Source organism: Gymnoscopelus microlampas, assembly GCF_963454915.1.
Source record: "Gymnoscopelus microlampas genome assembly, chromosome: 12".
Taxonomy (NCBI): Eukaryota; Metazoa; Chordata; class Actinopteri; order Myctophiformes; family Myctophidae; genus Gymnoscopelus; species Gymnoscopelus microlampas.
This window is the reverse complement of record NC_139949.1, coordinates 43,157,363-43,178,217: the sequence shown is the minus strand read 5'-3', so window position 1 is coordinate 43,178,217 and position 20,855 is coordinate 43,157,363. Positions and strand designations below refer to the sequence as shown.

General features: G+C 40.3%; 2 protein-coding genes across 4 annotated transcripts in view; one reads left to right on the top strand and one right to left on the bottom strand.

Annotated features, from left to right (window-relative positions):
• The window catches only part of LOC311057535 (protein FAM168A-like), a 45,315-nt gene extending 32,627 nt beyond the window's left edge, over window positions 1-12,688 (bottom strand). For 2 of the 3 annotated variants that reach the window (XM_084074508.1, XM_084074510.1), the window contains exons 1-2: window positions 12,498-12,688; window positions 3,882-3,990 (exon numbers count right to left, since the gene is read on the bottom strand). In XM_084074508.1, coding sequence (XP_083930634.1) covers window positions 3,882-3,958 — 77 coding nt within the window. In that variant the 5' untranslated portion in view covers window positions 3,959-3,990; window positions 12,498-12,688. The remainder of the gene's footprint in view (window positions 1-3,881; window positions 3,991-12,497) is intronic. The other variant, XM_084074509.1, reaches the window with a different exon arrangement.
• Window positions 12,689-15,376: 2,688 nt separating this feature from the next.
• On the top strand, window positions 15,377-20,625 carry plekhb1 (pleckstrin homology domain containing B1; the record flags this gene model as incomplete). Its single annotated transcript, XM_084074311.1, has 6 exons — window positions 15,377-15,413; window positions 18,028-18,180; window positions 19,046-19,148; window positions 19,366-19,405; window positions 19,635-19,722; window positions 20,486-20,625. The coding sequence occupies 6 exons, from the start codon at window positions 15,377-15,379 to the stop codon at window positions 20,623-20,625; spliced, it is 561 nt and encodes a 186-aa protein (XP_083930437.1).
• Window positions 20,626-20,855: the final 230 nt, after the last annotated feature.

Sequence of the window (20,855 nt, the reverse complement as noted above, 5' to 3'; positions counted from 1 at the left end):
GTCCAAGACTTTACCACCCACATGCAGTCTGCTACCACCACCTGCTGAGGAAACTGGCCACACTCCCACTTCTATCTACTCCTGTTTGTGTACAGTATTCTGCACCAGCACCATGTGCACACACCTGCTGTACTTATGCCTACCCTGCCCTATGCATCAATGCCACAAGACAGTTGCCTCTGCAGTCACTTGTGAATGAAGCGATTCAATATTCAGATCCAATAAAGATGGAAACAAAAGCCTGTGAGGGGATGTGTGAAGATAGTACATGCGGTTTGTTACCTGAAACTTTGTTAAACTCACTAAGGCCCCATGCAGTGCAAAATGAGGTAACTCATTGCATGTGTCCACTTCTTCTTCCCATCTGCGGTGTATGCGACGCATGCAACATCCCACTTACAGTATTTGCATGTCTGCCTGTTTTTCTATATTTAACGCTTTGTTAAATATTTAGAGTGGAAATGTCTACATTTAACCTTTTGTCAAGGATTTAGTTTGGCAATGTCCACATTTAATTGCATATTTTGCTTGGCAATTTATTGTCTCTGTCTGTGTGTGTGTGTGTGTGTGTGTGTGTGTGTGTGTGTGTGTGTGTGTGTGTGTGTGTGTGTGTGTGTGTGTGTGAGCAGCTAATCTCCAATCGGCGTGAAACTTTGCACGCACACTCCCAGTAGGCCAAGTATAGTGCCGCCTCATGGTGGCACTATAACAGCCCACTTCACACTTTTGAACTCTTATAAAAAGAGTTCAAAATCTTTTTCTCCCAGGATTCCTTGGATCATGACGCAACAGCCCATATCGGCGCTGGCTGCCTTCCAACGTTTGCGGGCCCTGGGTACGCAGCCTGGCCTGGCGGAGACCTGCGCTCCGAGGGGCGCATTCTAATTTAAATGATGGCAATGGGCGTTGGGAACGATGGTGTTGGGAACGATGGTGTTGGGAACGCACACCCCTCTGGCACCGGTTAAGCAACCCACGACTCGTTGTACCATTGTACACATTGTACCCGTTGTCAGAGTACTTAGTGCACCCATTATCATAGTACTTGAGGCCAGTCTACAATGATGACATATTCAGGACATGATCTCCATACATGGGCATAAAAAGGACTCAAACAGAGAGATAGACAGACAGAGATCTCCATATATGAACATTAAATGGGACACAATGAGACAAACAGACGGACAGATAGACAGACAGATAAGAGAGATTTCTGGATTTTTTCGTTCTGGACAACCACTTATCCGGCCAAATTCCCACTTGGCACAACTCTGGTCCTCTGTGATACACACGCCTCGTTTGAAGTCGATCGGTCAGACGGTACAGTTACAGTATGTGTGAGACAGACAGACACACAGATTTCGTGCATAGATAGATAGATACATAGATGCACTGTTATTTTGGACATGCTAAAGTAGACACACGACACCCCATACCCTGAGGGATAAAGTTTGACTACACATTTGTGTGTTGGCATCAGCTAACATCATCTCCCACTGGCTATGAATATGCTGTTTTAGACAAACAAAATGCTCGAGTTCAAAGCGTGTTACAAGCACAACTTCATTACTGATGAAGTCACAGATGAAGCCGAATGAAGTCACCATCTGTGCCACACTGAAACCTCATTTCCTCATTTCCTTGCCTACTCTATAGGCTGCCGTTAAAATCTAACTACTGTAGCCAATTATCTTACAAATTAACAGTGAGCTTTTGCCATGTGTTAAGTTTAAAGCCATACAGTTGTGTAAGTGAAGCGAATGAACTAGTTCAAAGTCAAAAGAAAGGACAGAGGGAAGACTGGCAAGAAAAGATAAACATCAGTGTATTAATAGAGGAGGAACAGCTGCGGGAGAGAGGGAGAGGCTTGAAGGAGATGAAGGAATTAGGGAAAGGTCAGTTAAGACAGGAGGGACTTGTGAGGAGGCCCTGGAGCAATAAGGAATACAAAAAATACAATAAAAATAAAGTTGACATGTCAAATACAACATGGCTGAATAAGAAAGATAACAACAGCACAATGGGATGTGGAGACAGGCAAAAACGTATCTCGATCTGAGAAGTCCACGGACTGTCCCATTTCAGAAGTTATCATAAAGGCATGCCTTCGTTTGGCTGATCATAGAAGTATTCTTATACGGTAGTGTGTAGAATATCCCAAAACTCTGTGCGAACATTAAGTGACTTACATTTGCCAAAACGTGACTCATGCACTATTCAAGTGTATTTGATTTTAGTAAAGTAACATTCTTAAGTAAGTAGGTCGGACAGCTTATTGTCGGTAACGGATGAGAATGAGGGTGTCTATCCCCATTTGAATGCTTTAGACCCCTGGATTGGTAAGGTAGAGCGCAAGTCCTACAATCAGCTCCCATACTTACCGCATGATCAAGCCGTGCTATTCAGACGCCGAGACGGCAGTTCCCGGGATCGAACCCAGAACCTTGTGGTACAAAGCCGAGTGCTCCACCGACAGAGCTACTCAGTCATATTATTCAATCTCTCAAAGTATTTATTTGTATTTTTAACATAATTAGTATTTATTTATTTTTTGTAATGTCTTTCATAAAAAAAACAGCTAATTTGTTTTCAAATTAAGCCAAGTGAAACCATTTTTATTTCAGTATGTTCAAAGGAGATGGTGCCTCATAAATACCAAAAGCCTGTTTAAACACAGATACAATTCACGTGCATGGCTAACGTTATCCGCTAAGTAAGAGGTCACTTGATTATGTACAGTACATAAAACAACCGAGAAAAAAAAAAGAAAAAACATTCAAGTTCATGATGACCTTGCTGCCTTTGGAAGCCTGTCTCAATCACATTCACTTTCAGGTAACTCCACACAAAAAACATCACCTTGGAAGGACGGTAGCTAATCAGGCAGCGAGGCAGCAGGCAGCTGAGACACAGCCGTAGTTAAGACAAAGGGATGATGGATGGAATTACAAAGGACGTGAGAACTGTGGGAGTATAGGGACTGGAATGAAGGTTATGGGTATTTTTGGCTGGGCTGGGGCAAGAAAGAGGGGAGGAGGGATACCAGCCCAACATGAACAACTTCCTCTTAAATTTAACTCACAATATTCGTCATTGTCCGTTATCCCCCTCTACACCAAAATCACTTTACCGAAAATAGACAATCTACAAGCTCACAACACGACGCAACATGACTCATTGTGAGCTTGTAGATCTGCTAGTTTGGCTGAATGTTCACCTATTTTTGATGAAAGTTTGCCTATTATGACATGCCCAGAATGTGGTTAAAGTGTAATTAATAAACAGAATGTGCAGTTCTTCATGTATAGCAGGGGAGAACACAGCAACTCTTGCACCAGGGCCCCTTGTGGCAGACTTCCTTTGGTTCTATCTCATTTTGAATTCAAAACTCTTAAGCTGTTTAATGACATTGTCGAGACAGTCAGTTCCCATGTTGCAGAGAGAGAGAAACTTGCTCATGTTTACTTTATTCAATGCATGAAAAACATCATCTTTTTAGAAGAGGCTTCCTTTTAGAAGGAAGATTTAATACTGATGAGTATTAAATCCAATATTCTAAAGCAGGCTTACACATAGCAATGCTCCTTCATATTTTTTTTTAACAAAACGGAATTACTAACATTATTACTAATAGAACATATTTATAATTCCAATGTAATATTATATTTCTTTCAAAAATATGCATATGAATATAAATCAAATACCATTTATATATAGAAACCACTTCAGAGATCAAATATGATTTGGTTTCATCCTTTGAATTGTCTTCAAAAGCCATTGAAATGTGATAACTGGTGCCAGAGGCAGGTGGAAACCCACAGATGATGTTAAACACATTGGGGGGGAGGGGGGGATTTAAATACAAGATTTTCTACACTGACCTCTTCAGGTTCTGAGCACTTTCGGGCTGGTACAAGAAATTGAATTGGTCGGATTGCAGCCCGTTGGCCATTCTCATGGCAATGCTAGTGAGGGATGACAACGAAAAATCTGTGAAATTACAAGAGGAAAAGGAAATGATGAGTGCAATTATAGCAGAACAAGCGAAGGAAGAAAGAAATGGCAGCAGTTTAAGGCCTAACTTACACTTGTCGCTTGAGGAAAATAACATTTGAAATTGTGTTACTCTCGCGAGCGACACCTTTCATGTGGTGAAGCATTTAAATATGAGCTTAACCACATGAACCCTAATAATAGGCTAACATTTGGCAAAGATAGACGACAATTCGGTGAAAATAGCCGATCTACACTTGTTTGTAGATCACCTATTTTCAGCAAAGAGGTTTGGTGTAGAGGGAATAAGGGGGGGGGGGGGAGAAAGTATTGACCCCATGGGGGGAATAATAGAAAAGAGTGAGGAGTGTAGCAATGAAGGGGGAAGAGAGAGGACCTTACTATGACCCACGGTATACTTGCAGACCACTGCAGACCAATTTCCAAAACACTATGTCATATGATTATGATAATGATTATTATTAGTAGTAGTAAGCAGTAGTTCAAATCCAAAAGAGTATGACAATAAACTTATGTGAGACAGGATAGAAGCAAATTATTTTAGGTTTGGTTTTTATCACCTGAAAATGTTATTTCATTTTTGTATTATTATTTACCAAATCCAACTAACAGAGATATGTTTTGAAAATAATTGGTAATAATGTAGACTGGGAGTCAAGGTCAATGAGCTTAACACGGCAGAGCAGATGGATGTGTAGGAAGGTCAACACTAACTGCAAAGGCATAAATCACAAAACGCTGAGAGTGACAGCAGCACCAATCTAAGAATGGTTGGAGACCTAAGCAATTAATTCACACACACACACACACACACACACACACACACACACACACACACACACACACACACACACACACACACACACACACACACACACACACACACACACACACACACACACACACACACACACACACACACACACACACATACATACTCACACACCGTGGGGAATGAAACTAGATTAGCCGTTACAGCATGTGGAGAGTTAAATTCCTCACTATACTGTATACTTTGCCCTCCAAGCTCATTTATTTTCACTATACTGTACTGTACTTTGCCCACCAAGCTCATTTATTTGCCATCATCCTCTTTATGACCTTCATTGAACAGCATAGTCCCATGGCACTGTAACCTAATCTCCAACTGCAATCAGTCACACATCTAGGCCTAGAAGTGATGGAGGTGACCCTGCGATGCTACAGCACCATCTTTTCACCTTTTTTTTTGTTTTCTGCTGATAAAGGCTCATCTCATATCGCCACTAGTTCTCGCTTTGTCACATAAATGTAGACGGCTGGGGTCTATTTGTTCAATTGACCTTGTGTTCTTTAAAATGCCATGTACAGTTTAATTTAGGCCTATTTAATCTTTAACATCACGTAGAAAGCGGTTCATAAATTAGATAAAGAGCGAGGAAATTATTCATTATCACAATGCTCCAGAAGCATAGCTTTAATAAATGCATTATACTGTAGGCTATTATGTCATTGGTAGCGTATGTCGGTGCATTATGTATCACTGTCATGAAACATGATAACTGTCTTCGGGATTGTGCCGTGCTTCTTCTAACCAGAAAACAGTTAAAGAACAAGACAAAGGCATTTATACCCCTGTTCAACTCCATGTAGCACCGTTTAAGCCTTTCAGCTGAAGCCATAAGCATATTGTAGGGGACCTGTGTCTTGATTAAGGGCAATTTTACAAGACATTGTCTGCTGATTCGTGTACTGGGTGTGCTGTTGTGGAGATTGAACAAATGAACTTCCAGCTGCGGAATGGCTTTTCAAACCATTAAATCACCCTGCTGCCACTATAAGCTGTCTGTCTACTAGTAGCAAACGTGTGATTTCACAATCCCGGCCTTCTGGCAACTTTTTAAGATGTATTATGGGAATGAATTCAGCCCTCCGCCCCATGAGATGCACGGGAGAATTCAGTGGTTCAAAGCTCCACAGAAAACTACAGGATCAAATTCTGCACTGACAGAAGCAGACAGAACCAAAAATAAATCAGATACAAGGGAACCATCAATAATACGCAGCTCCTTGGGTATAGCCATCACAAGTGACACGTTTTAGTAGAGCTTTGAAACATTAACGCTGCAACTACACGTAATGTACATGCAATCTGTAGTTCCAAAGACATTTCCTGGGTAATGAATCGTCTTAATCCATTAACACAGGGAACGCATCTGTCATTTTAAGATTTCTGTGGCTATTAAAAAATTGCAGACATATAAGCTCAAGCTACGAGCTTGTAGATCTGCTATTTTTGAAAAATGATGAGAATTTGGGCAAATCTTTGATTATATATATTCTTTTAAAGCGATTTTTTAAATTCAAATCTTTGCTTCTGGGGGTCCCTGGAACATTTTTTTTTACAAATATTTGCTTTAAAAAATATATATTCAAAGAATTGCACACACGATTTAAAAAAAATAGCAGATATACAAGCTCATAGCGTGGCACTCTGTGTCGCGCTTAGTGTAGACCAGTGTTGTGTTCTAGTTTTTTTCGGAAGTTATACGCTACGATATGATGCGCGTGGTCGTGGGTATACGCTCTGGCGTTTTCAATGGATGAAACAGTTTTTGAAGGTATACGGTAGCGACGAAAAAAAAATCTCAAGGTATACGCCGTACACAGCATCTGACGGTAGAACACACCACTGGTGTAGACCCTTGGGGGACTCTGGTCAACTAAGTATAGGGTTTAAGCGCTACGTGAGTGTCGAGTGTTGCCTAGGTATCACTAGTATGAGCCATGAATGAGGCTCTGGACCACTTTCAATGACAGATACATACAATTGTGATGCTAAATCTACTAAATGCTAAATCTAATCTAATCTAAATGGCATTTAGATTGCACCTTTATCCAAAGTGCTTTACGATGTGTTTCACATTCACCCATTCACACAGACAGTGATGGCAGAGAAAACCATGCAAGGCACCAAACCTGCTCATCGGGAGTAGTTAGGGCTTCAGTGTCTTGCTCAAGGACACTTTAGAATCAGAATTTATTGTTACTTCCATAATACACACTCTAGGCATACATGGGAGCAAAAATACCGTTCTCCACGACTCATGGTGACTGTCACATTTTTCAACACGCCGCCAGGAGGAGCCAGGGGTTCGAACCGGGATCCTTTTGATTCCAAGATAGCTACTCTACTCCTGAAACACTGCTGCCCCTGTCTAATGTAGTTCTAATAGTAATTGTGATCGAAACCAGTGACACTCAAAATCACTGTCACTCTCGATAAAGAATTAATCTGTGGATGCCTAGAATGTGCATGGCTGTGCAGTCTGTACTAGCAGTGTCCTCTTATTTGTCATGGTATATGTAGGGAGTATCAACACAGTTGACGGCAACAAACATGAGCAAGCTGGTGAGGAAGGCTAGCTCCGTAGCTGGAGTCGAACACGAAACTCTGGAGGTGGTTGCAGAGCGGAGGATGATGAGGAAGGCGACATTACAAAGTCTATACCAGTTGTTCTATAAACACGCCCCCTTCTGGCCAACGCGGAAGTGCCTCTGCCTACAACAACTGCGGGCTATTTCTTTAGCCCGTATAGTTTTGGACCGCAACGGAGGCGCGCCATCTCAAGCGAACTTGAGTCCTTTTTGCCAGCAGCAGAGGCTCCACAAGCCATCAGGGCTCCACAACTAAGCTTGATATCCTTAAGACCTGTGTGCTGTCTGTTACTGACCATTGACCTTTTGACTGCTGACTCCTGCATGCATGGACTGCACTTGCGCATGGACTACGGATGTACAGTACATTGAAAAACTTTGACAGCTGTCTTTTAAGGATAAATGTTGATACATTCTACATATATTCAATTCACCCAGGTACTCACTGATGAAAGACTGTATATAGAGCACTGTATGTTCATTTTCATATTCACTGTTGATAGACCGCACACATACTGTATATTCTTATACTAATATAAGACTATACATATATATACAATATTATACAAATTGTAGCGCTCACCCGCTCAGAGCCCTGAGCAACAGGCAACGCTACGAGAGTTTCGGCTGGTTCTTTTGCGGGGTTAATTAATATATTGACTGGCAATAGATATACAGTATGCTCATTCATATATTCACTGTAATTTATTGTATATTTATTGCTAGACTGTAATGTTTACTCATTCAGAGATTCAGTGCAGATACTCAGGGCCATCAACTTCGCTATTTTATTTTATCCCTATTTTTATTTGGTCTGGTTCTTGACTGTTTTTTGCAGCAATGACACCTGAATAAAGGCTTTTCTTTAATATCTTATCTTATCTTATCTTATCTTATCTTATCTTATCTTATCTTATCTTGTCTTGTCTTGTCTTGTCTTGTCTTATATTAACTTATCTTATCGTATTATGTGTGGAGTTGTCAGAGGAACATGTGCTGCATATCCTTAATGACAGTTTTAACCATTCTCTCTGCAGTCTGGTTCCCTTCTCTTTCTCTCCCTCTCTCTGCCTCTAACTGGAACAAGAAGAGGGAGACGAGGAGGCTGGAGGGGAGAGGAGTAGAACAAAGGAACAGGGCTCGCCGTCGTCTTTGTGGAGCTGGAGCATGGCAGCAAATAACTCCTGCTCATTTCGCTCTCCATGTCTCCAATCAGTCTCAAACGGCAAGACACTTATTCCTCCCTCAGCCATATTCCTCTCTTTGCTAAGGGCCTGCATGGCTCATCACCTGTAGATGGTGTATGGCTACAGTATGTCTGTGGATATCTCTTCATCTACTTGCCTGTGGCAAAGTCAAGGAGGTTGGCTAGGGACCGCTGAGGGTGAAGCAGAGTTCAGAGATTCCTTGCACATGTCAAACTCTGGCCACTGGCCAGCATTACATGGTCAGATAGAGCGATGCACTGCATTCATGACAGCACCCGTAGAGATTTATACCAGCGTTACCAACATTACACTGTCTAGACAAGAAGTGGTTCTCAAACATTTTCATGTCAAGGACCCGCAAATCAATATGTATTTGTCTGTGGACCCCGATCTGAATATTTTTTTGAAAATAGCAGATCACACTCGCATCACAACGTGTAGTGAGCTTGCAGATATGCTATTATAATTATGTTCAAATAGCCGATGTACTGAATATAAGGTAAAAGTGGTAAAACATGATTTTGGTGCAATATTAACTCATTTAGCTGGGGACCCCCTCAAACATCCTTGGAGGTCCTCGACCCCACTTTGAGAACCACTGGTCTAGAGCGATACTTACTGGATGTTATGACAGCGCCCAAGAACTTCATACCAGCATTACATTGTCTAGAGCTGTAATGTGGGCCATTTTGTGATCTCGGTTGAGGGGGCCACATAAAAAAAAAAATAATAATACAATCAAGTCAACAAGCAGAGATGTATATGTTACTCAACTGGACAGAGCAAACTAAGAAATCCTCTCTGGAAATTGACAGCCATTTTCAGCTAGCTTGCAAGCTCACTTGCTAAGTGACAGCGACTGATTGTAACTTAGCTTGAAAAACTGACAAATGTACAATGGGGCCAGTATAGTAGCACTATAACAGCACCTGGCAGAACCTGTGGCGAACCAGAATATTCAGACTGCTAGCTATGATAAATGTGGAAGTGGTAAACAATTAGGCCTACAAAGTAACATTTACAACATTTAAAATGCCATTGCTAAACCAACCCTAACCCACTGATCATTATGTTCTCGAGCACCAGCCACTACCCCATTACAGTGTTTACCTCACTGTCTGATGCTGCTACCTCTGTTAAACACAGCCTAATGACAGAGAGATAACAAGCACGCCAACTCCCAGCACTCATTAGGCTGCTACTGCTTAAATACTAAACCAAATGCGCAATACCACTGCGATGCTGTTTGAGCTTCTTGTGAGGTGCACACAGCGTGGTGCTCTCAGTCGCCATGAGAAACTATTGACTTAGCCTATAGTGCTTGGCTGGAAAATGGCTGTGAGGACTTACTATAATAATGACGGAAGGGATTTTGTGAACACTGGGTGTTCATTTAAATCACAAAGCATGTTATCCTGTAGCCAACATGAACTGAGATATCCGTGTGCTGTGTACATGATGCCTTGGAAAGGAGCCAGCGGCACAACACCTCAGGTTACCTAATGTACGTCAGTCAAAATGTGTTATGCCTGCAAGGGCACAAAGCACATTTTTTATTCAAGACTTGGAGAGGTTACGTGATTTTGGATTTTAGGCTCATTTCTTTTGAGCATACCATTCGGAGTGTTTTGCCATAGGGCCTCTAACACGTCCTTGAGCTCTCCTCCGGCTGAACAACTTGCATAAAAGGGTAAATCAGGGCTGCCTGCGACTTGAAATGTTCAGAGCGACATAAGAGAGGCCATCTGGATTTAAATGTACGCCACGGTGAGCCTATAGTGTAGCCCGTCAGGAAAGCAAACACACACAGAAACACTATTGGGATGAAAGAGCATTGAAATAAAACTGGAGCAAGGCTGAGAAAGTCTCCACCTTTTCTGTACATCTTCAATAATAGAGAGACGGGGAATTTGTTCAGTTGGCTAGCCCGAGACTGTTAGTTCAACCCCCCTCCACTTCTCTTGATAGGAAAAGGCAGTGAGAGCTCAAATGACATAGAAGAAATAATACACATAGGCCTCTATCCATGGCATGAAACAATGGATGTGAAAAGCAAAGAATTAGTGGCCACGGTTTTATGGGGTACATTTCTTTTTTTTTTATTATTAAAAATGGTAAAACATCGCCCTCTGGACAACTCCTGAGATAGAATGGCAAGACAACAAAAAGAAAGCACGTCGTTTAATATATGCAGTAATCAAATTGAAGGCTCCTGTTAATTATCTGCATCATCATTGCTGTTGCTATTGTCGTTGCAGTATAGATATAGACAATGAAATCGTCAGTGTTAATCTCAATTTGTAATTCTGGGAGTGAGACCAAACTGTAACCAATAGACCTGCTTACAATTGTACATTAAAATGAACCTTCAGGATTTTACCATGTAACAATTAACCACTGAAACCCCAGTGGATGTGTTGCATCACATTGTGAGCTTGTCGATCGGCTATTTTCAGCAAAAGCTTTCCCCACAATAACAGAAAACAGAAAATACACTAGTATTGAGCCCTGAGGGACTCCAATTGCCCATATGGGTTTTAAGTGGTTCTTAAAGGGCCACAGACCACGGGGGCCCTTTGCTCAGCCTATTTCCAAAGCTCCCATGCAGTTAAAGTCCTAACAAAAGCAGCTGCTGCATGCATCAAACACACACACACACACACACACACACACACACACACACACACACACACACACACACACACACACACACACACACGCGCGCGCACACACACGCACACACGCACACACACACACACACACACACACACACACACACACACACACACACACACACACACACACACACACGCACGCACACACACGCACTCACAAGCGCACACAAGCACACGCTCGCATGCACACACACAGGCACGCACACACACAGCGCCTGACTGTGGTACGCACGGTACGTGTGACAGAAATAGGCACATCCAGCTTGAACTTGAACGTGAAGTTTGCGGCCGCCGTGGCGGCGCTGTACACTATTCCTGAATCTGGATGCATCCCTTCCCTTCACAACATCATCATCATCATTGCTGCGCAGCAGAGGATTTCACTTGCCTTTTATAAAATGGTCTCACACACACACACACACACACACACACACACACACACACACACACACACACACACACACACACACACACACACACACACACACACACACACACACACACACACACACTGAAATACCCCGACAGACACCATTTTGAGCCGCACGGCTCTCTCTTTCCAAATGCCTCTAGACTGCTGTATGCTGCATGCATGCGTGCACGACCAGGCAGACAGACAGACAGACATACATGTACAGTACCAGTCCCAGCACCGAGATTATACAGCAGCAATTCCTATGCAGTCCATTTAAACGCATGTCATCCTTACAATAAACATCATCCCTGTGTGAATCTCTGTGTGTTATTATGCCCCAGCGATCAGCCATAGAACTGGTTCATACTGGAGCCCTATTATAGCACCAAACTATTAGTATAGCTATAGGACATGTAATACAGTACAGATCTAGCCTAGATACTGCATGTCTGGTGATAATAGCTGAGGTCGTGATTTATTTAAATCCCCACCGATTGTGTCATGAGTGTAATTTGTCAAAGAAAGAAAAAAAAGGACAGAGACATTCCGCTGCACTCAACTGGCCAGTCAGTGATCGTGTTTTTAATTCCAAGCCACTTTTTGTGAACGCAACGCATCGTAATAACGTTGTAATAACACTGTAATAACACGCAACATTAAAAAAAACACACATATATTTTCACTGCAATATACGTATACTGACATCATCACCACGAGAGAAGAACATCTGTTTGCAAAAAAAAAAAACACCTGGAAATCAACACTCACCCGATGTGTGCAGTATTGTTGTTATTAATATTATATTATTATTGCTGTCTTGTATTCCAAACAACACACAGTTCAATGTTGTCCCCGTTTCCCCTCGTTCAGACAGACAGTCAATGCTGGCGGCCCGTCTGATCGTCTGCAAGGTTTCTGAAAAGCGGCGTAGTTACTGACAGAAATTCACACAAAATGGGGGGATGGTATTATTGAGTGAGAGAGAGAGAGAGAGAGAGAGAGAGAGAGAGAGAGAGAGAGAGGAGGAGGGGGGGGGGGTATGGGTATGGGGAGGGGGGTGCAAACACAAGGGGGAGGACCTATACCGACCAAAAAGCCTCTTGGGATGCAGGAGGGCAGTGGTGAAAAGAGTACTGCACAAGTATCAATACGGCAATGTAGAAATACTCTGTTACAAAGTAAAAGTCCGGAATACAAAATTTACTTCACAAGTGTAAAAGTATTGGTGCCAAAATGTAGCCTATACTTAAAGTACCAAAAGTAGAAAGTTCGTATACAGATCATTTGAAAATAGCAGATCTACACAATGCATCGCATTGTGAGCTTATAGATCGGGTATGTTCAAATAGCCAAAATGTATAGGGCTGAAGTGGTTAGTGTATGTTTTGTAATCCAAATCTACAAAGTAACTAGTAACTAAAGTTTTCAAATAATTGTAGTGGAGTAAAAAGTACAACATTTGCATGATGTAGTGGAGTAGAAGTAAAAGTATTGAAAATTGGAAATATTTAAGTAAAGTAAAAAATACCTCAAAATTGTACTTGAGCCCAGTACTTGAGTAAATGCACTTAGTTACTTTCCACCACTGCTCTTGGGATGCAGGCAGGGCACTTGCCAAAACACACTAGTAGCCATACGTTCCATGCATGAACTATTTATGATTTGAGACACTTGCACTCATTTGACTCATTTGAGTGTACAAATGTAACCAAATTCACCCATTTGCAGTTACACATGGTTAATGGATTTGACTCTAGGCTATGAAATAATCAGCCTTCTTGCTTGTGAAAGAAAGATTTTCATCTCAAACTTTAAACATGTGCTTTGTGATTATCAATGTCATCATAACAGAGACAGAGACCTCACATTCAAATGTAAAGAAGAGGGGTAGTCTTTATGAAAGAGTCATGGGTGCTAAGAGGGGCACATGGGGATCCAAAGGGATTAGAGTTCATTGGGGTCAGTGGTCAAGACTTACAAAGCAGCCTGTATAGCCTAATAATCCAATATTCTGCAAGACTATGCAAAATGTGGCATATAGGCCATGGCAGGCCTATTGAAACATATACTTTATTTTGTTGACCTAATGGGCATGTGTGCCAATCGTTGGTTTAATTTTGTTAACTTATAGGTTACTATATTTTATGTTGTTTTTGTTTATGTTGCTGTATTTGACATTGGTTTTGATAACTTGTGGATTACTACTGCATTCTGTGCCGTTAACTATTTGTGTTTTGCTGTATTTAATGTTGTTGTTTTCGTTGCAGTATTATGTCGTTATTTGTTAACTACAGTAGTTGTTTTCAGCCTACTGTATGATATGTTGTTGTGGTTTAGCTTTACTTTATGCTGTTAACTTGTTTGTTGTATTTAATGCTGTTGTGAATTATGTTGCTTTATTTCATGTTGTTGTTAATTTGATATGAATTATGTTACTCTATTTTAGGTGCTTTGCATGGCTGTATTTAAATATGTTGTTGTTTACTAGTTGTGATTTATGTTGCCGTATTTTATGTTGTTACTTGTTGTGATTTATGTTGCTGTATTTTATATTGTTAACTTGTTGTGATTTATGTTGCTGTATTTTATGTTGTTGTAAACTTGTTGTGGTTTATGTGACTGTTTTTATGTTGTTGTTGTTTACATTGTTGTGGTATTTTATGTTGTTAACTAGTTGTGGTGTTTTGTTGTAGTTAATGTTGCTGTGATTTATGTTGCTGTTCATGTTGTTTTGGTCGAATAGCAAAGAGGTATGTTTCTGGATCACTGCTGCCCTCCTCTGGCTATAGTCTTCTGTCCAGGAATGCTTTGAATAGCACCATCTAGTGAAGGAATTCCTTTCACAAGCCTCTGAGAAGAAATGATTGTGTGGCCCATGCCAGCTAATAGAAATGTGTGTAGGCCTGATTGTGGTTTACAGTCAAGAGACTGACTATATTCTCATTAGGTCAATCCTCAGTGAAGTTATACAGCTCTATCAATCTCAAATGGCTGTACTAAACAGTCAGCTGACAGGATGACTGACCTCACAATAGATAGATTCCTCTCAGAAAACAATGGCAAGCTTCAAAAGAAATAACAATGCTACAGTGCTTACAGATCTGGCCTGGGAATATGCTGGAAAGGTTCACACGACCTGGGCAACCTGGGCAGTTCCACTAACCTGGGCAGTTCCACTATTAATCCACACGTGGTTATATAGTACTGGGATTAAGGGCATGCTATATGCATACAGTATTGGCTAAATAGAAGGATCTGTGTTCAGGTTATGGTAAAATTCCTGTTAAAAATAAATAAATAAAAGGTACACAAAGGCAAGAAACCACTTCTTGATGAAAGGTGGATGAAAAAATAGTGATAAACAGAAGACTTGAAAGGATGAGTCTGGAGAAGAGGGAGTGGCCAATCCAGGCTTCTAATCCAGATTTATTTTGTGAGTCAGTCTCAATCCTCACTTCCAGTCACAGACTGAACTGCTATTACCTCACTGTAGACCACGGTCAATATAAATAAAGTAATCTATAGTCCCCAAAGAGCAGGCAGACGATTTTGGTTTGAAACCACAAACCACGGTTGCTTTCCTTTCCTTTCTTATTCCAGGCTGGATTATTTGGGAGACACTCTAACCTGGACAGCTCCACAGACTCATGGCACTCCTGAAGTCAGGCTGGCTTTGGAGACAGAGTGAGTGTTGTTTTGGTTCTTTAATAAGGCTAATCTTTAATAAACTAATAAGGCTTGCACCATACTCTGTCCAAGTTCACAGTATTGATATTATTTATAAAATAGTTGCATATAATTAGGAATGTTATGACAAACTATGAATGTGAAAAACAAAAACAAACAAAAACCAGCATGGATCTGATTGCATCTGGTCCAGCAGAGCAGTACATTTACACTTGAGGCATTCAGCTAGACCCACTTACAATGAGTAGGCCTCACAGACATAGATCATTGTGCACAGAATATGATGACTATTTTAGGAGCTATTAACACGCACAAACTGTTGCTGCTGTATCATCATCACTTTTATCTTGTCTTGTCTGAACCTTGTCTCCCAGGAGAGCCCAAAACAAGACTCCAGATCAACTTCTTGTCCAAGGGGTCAACCCTTAGGCATTTAGTGTATTACATTATCAAAATACTAATGTTGATGTTAAACTAGTGAAAAACTCATATTTACAATAAATTACACTACTAACATACTAATGTTCATACTACACTACTACCTAATGTTTATATTACACTGCTAACATACCAATGTTTATATTACAACATTAAAATACCAATGTTTATATAATGTTATATTACACTACTAATACACTATAATGTTTATTAAAGATTATGTGCATTGACTCGTCTGATTCCCAACCTATAGTATCGTTGATAGTGATAGTGTAGGCCTACTATAACTACCTATAGTGAAAGTATAAAGAGTCTATCTACTTCCAGTCATGTTTTTTTCTTGTGTTTTGTTTCCTGTGATTGGGAACATGCATGTGTGGAAAATGATATTAAAACATCTGAAGTCTTCTAGAAGACAAAATGTCTGACCGTTATGAACTCCAGGCTTCTTTCCATCTTTTAAGAAGGTAGAAATGATGACTGTTATGAAACGCCAACCTTGTTATTTAACAGTAATCCAATTTTCTGTTCCCAAACCCTATGATAACTCCTTTTTAGGAATGAATTAGTACTCAAGGCTAACAACAATTAGCTAATTAACTACAGGCTGACCTGTGCTGAGCAGAGCTGGATAAAGTTGTTTTTCATTATTATTATTATTATGCATTTTTAAAATAAAATACACCTATAACTCACCAGACACAATAATATGTAATTTGTCACCAATGGGTGCTACATGGGTCATTATCATCATCATGTTAACAATTTAATATCATGCATGGAAAAGTAAGGCAGACTGCAATGACTACTGTTATTAAAGGGATATTTCACTTTAAAAAAATTGGGTCATTTTATCGTCTACTCAGGCTTTTGTGAGCCCCCCAGACAGTTTTTAAGTTGCTTGATTCAGTATTTAGATATTTGATATTCATTTTATCAGACACGGCCCCTTCATATACAAACCCATTGTAACTTCAAACTCCATTTGTAACATGTTAGATTCATCAAAAAACACCTGGCCTTGGTTCTGGTGACTCATCCTGCCCTCCTATAATACGTGAGGGGGTCATGTTTTTTCGATAACTTTTTTCATTTTTTTTATTTATATTTTTTTATTGTATTTATTTTTTTTCATTTTCCCAAACATTTTTTTTTTTAAATGAAAAAAATATTAAGTAAAGTAATTGAAAAAACACGGTCTCCTCACGTATTAGAAGGACAACATCAGTCACCAGAACCAAGGACGGGTGTTTCTGATGAATCTAACATGGTTAAAATGGAGTTTGAAGTTACAATGGGTTTTTTGATTGATTGAATATTTTATTAGGCAAAAAATGTAAAACAGCACATTTGAAATACTTTGTCTAACAGGTCCGTTCATGAAAGTCCTTGCGGCTTGTTTCCAATGAGGGCCTTAAGGGGGAGGGTTTGTATAGGAAGGGGGCGTGTCTGATTAAAAACTTAAAAACTGTCTGGGGTGTTCACATAGGCCTGAGTAGATGATAAAATTACCCTTTAAAAAAAAAATGAAATATCCCTTTAAAATGCAAATGTAGATACTGTAAGTTTAAATCGTTTTAAGAGCTTAGTTGTTACTTATATATCTTATTTTCTTAAGTTGCCTACCTATACAACTATTTGAATAGTCCTCATAAGCAACATGGGCTAAGAAGTTGACTAATATTATTCATTTTAGTCTTCACAGTTCCAACACTTGTTTGTATTCTTCTGCAGTACTTTGGAACACATTTACACTATTTCTTAAAGGAATGCAAACAGAGTTTTAAATAATGGCTTATTTAACATGTTTTTTAAATTAGCCTAAGAGTCTGCAGTTGCCTTTTCATTTCATTTATTGTGTATTTCATTTAGTGTGAAAGTTTTAAATTTGTTTTTATTTACATTATTGCCACATAAAATCCCCCTCTCTATATATTCTGTAGTGTAGCTGCAATACTGTAACATGGTCCAATTCCTGGTTAACACTGCCATCTAGTGACTTCTTGCAAGGCTAAGTAAACACAAGGCTTGTTTGGTCCTGTAGATATACTATCCTTTTGTTTTAAGTTTTAGAAACCACACTCACTTTTCTTTAGGTGTCCTGGTGAAGCAGGAATGGCAAAACAATATTACACAAATATAATTTTATATATAATTTTCTTCTTCCTAATAGCTTCTCTCCTGAAACGCTGGAAATTGAACTGGTGTGATGTATGGATAGATGGAAGTCTTTGCTTCTATAAGACAGACAGCAGGCGAGACTTTGAGCACCGCCTCCGCCTCAAGACTACATGCGTAGAAGTCAGATCTGGACTCGAGTGCATAGGTAAATAGGACCGACTATAACGTATGACAGTGTCACTTTCCAGCAAGAGCTGATTTACAAGCTGGCAAATGAGTTCATGTCTGCAAGTGACACCTTCATACTACAGTGTATACGTTAGCCATAAGAATGCATGTGGATGTGTGTGTCTAGACACTATGTGCACGTCAATCTCACATCATTATCCACTGTTGATATTCTGTTGATAGATAAATATAGGCATTACATACCTATAATTATCTATCTGCTAACCTGGTCAGTCCGAGTGCAGATGGCCAGGCCAGACTTAAAGGGATATTTCACTTTCAAAAAAACTTTGGGTCATTTTATCGTCTACTCAGGCTTTTGTTACCCCCCCCAGACCGTTTTTAAGTTGCTTGATTCAGTATTTAGATATTTGATATTCATTTTATCAGACACGCCCCCTTCCTATACAAACCCATTATAACTTCAAACTCCATTTGTAACATGTTAGATTCATCAAAAACACCCGTCCTTGGTTCTGGTGACTCACCCTGCCCTCCTACTACACTACATTTAAAAAATATATTTTTTAGGAAAAAAATGAAAAAAGTAATACAAAAAACACGCCCCCCTCGCGTATTAGGAGGGCAGGGTTAGTCACCAGAACCAAGGACGGGTGTTTTTGATGAATCGAACGTGTTAAAAATGGAGTTTGAAGTTCAAAGCCTGAGTAGACGATAAAATGACCCAACGTTTTTTTGAAAGTGAAATATCCCTTTAAGTCTTTGTATTTGTGTGTCATAGCAGCGGTGCTGCTATGATACCTGAATTTCCCTCGGGATCAATAAAGGTCTATCTATCTACTCTGTGTTTTTGCACACCTTACAGTAGTTGTGCTCCACAGGTGTGACGCCACCAGAGACTAATCCCAGAGAAAATCTAATAGTGGTACTCCTCAGAGACGGCTCCACTCTCAACCTGTGTGCCAACTGTGAAGATGAAGCACTGTAAGTACTTTCACTTTCCGGGACAGCACAACTCGGCTTTGATTTGATTTATTTGATTTGATTTGATTTGATTTTGGTAAAAGATATGTGAACAACATCACATTACAACTTAAACCCAGGATAATAACACATCAAAGTGTATAAGCACTAGTTTCCAATGTGGTCCGGCTATGTTCTCTCCATTCTTATTCCATCGTTATTTTGTTGTTGTTTTCAGTGCGTGGAAACTGACTCTGCTAGAAACTCAAATGAGCATGGTGAGTGTGTTTCCTTGACTATGTAGCTGACAAAACCTTTTGTGTACTCAAATGCATTGAAACAACAATTGATTACAAAACTTTACTGGTTCTTAACGTGAGGTCCGGGGACCCTCAAGGGTCGTGGTGATGGCCGTGGCCTAATGCGTATCAAACTAGAGGTCCTTGAAATGAAAAGGGTTGAGAAACATTGTATGACATCACTAAATACATTGATTCCCCCACACAGGTGTTCACATATGACCCGTATGATGACTACCAGACCGTCCTACTGGACAGTCACCAGACGGTCTACATCCCCCATGGAACAGGACCAGGTAATGGGAACAAGAATACAGATGGTCATTTGACATCCGTTACATCGAGGAGTAGCAGACTTACATTGTGCCACTGTTCTATGCAAGATTCTTAAGCAAAAATCAGTAGGAAAATAAAAAGCTGAGGGATTGAAAACGCATAAGATGTGCTCATTAACCCCGATTGAAATGATGTGGATATTACTACAATCAATGACATTCAGTGGTCTGGTATGACCAGTGGCCTTGGAGTAGCCACAATGTACTCGAACTGTAAAACCCAGTGCAGATTTAAGTTATACTGTTATAAGACAAAAATTACACATTTCCAACTGAAAAGGTTTTTGCACAAAATCCGTTAAAACTGTCAAATGGTTAAGGCGCATACCACATGGGCACAAAATGCCTTCTTCATCGTGTCACTGGTTTGTTTGCTGTGTGTCATTCCCCTCCTCTCTTTCCTGTCTCACTGTCGCTTGAAATAAAGCCGAAATGTAAAAAAATATAATCTTGTAACAAAATCTTCAACAAAGTACTGTATAAATTAGAGTCAAGTCTCCCCTACTCTATAACTGGTTTAGCCAAAGAATAAAAAACTGAAATATAGTCCACACTGTCATTAGCCCCCACTGTTTTTTACAGATCGCAGATCAACATTTCTATCCCCAAAAATATGGTAATCTTCATCAGCATCTGATCCACCAGAGTGAATGGCATGCTCTGCATTCCTTATTCATTGCCAGCCAATGAGTTAATCATGAATTGCCTATGTTGTCCCTCTAAGGTGTCCATCACGTGGTTGTTCAGACTGAGAGGGACCCATTTGACGGAGTCGCAGGTCAAGTAGCTGTGGGAATGCTGGCTGGCATGGCTGCAGGGGCAGCCATGCGATCCTTCCTTTGGATGCCATACTGTTTCTACTGAGATGCTACACTGACACAGCTCCACAGCCTCAAATGTCATGAGCATTAAGCTTTGAACAGTGGTGTGTTCTAGTTTTTTCGGAGGGTATAAGATAATTATTCCCTGCACGACATGCGCGTGGTCGTAGGTATACGCTAGTGCGTTTTCAATGGATGAAATGGTTAGTACTTAGTAGACGGTATACGCTTTTTTTCCAAATAAATCTGCACGGTATACGGCGTATACAGCGT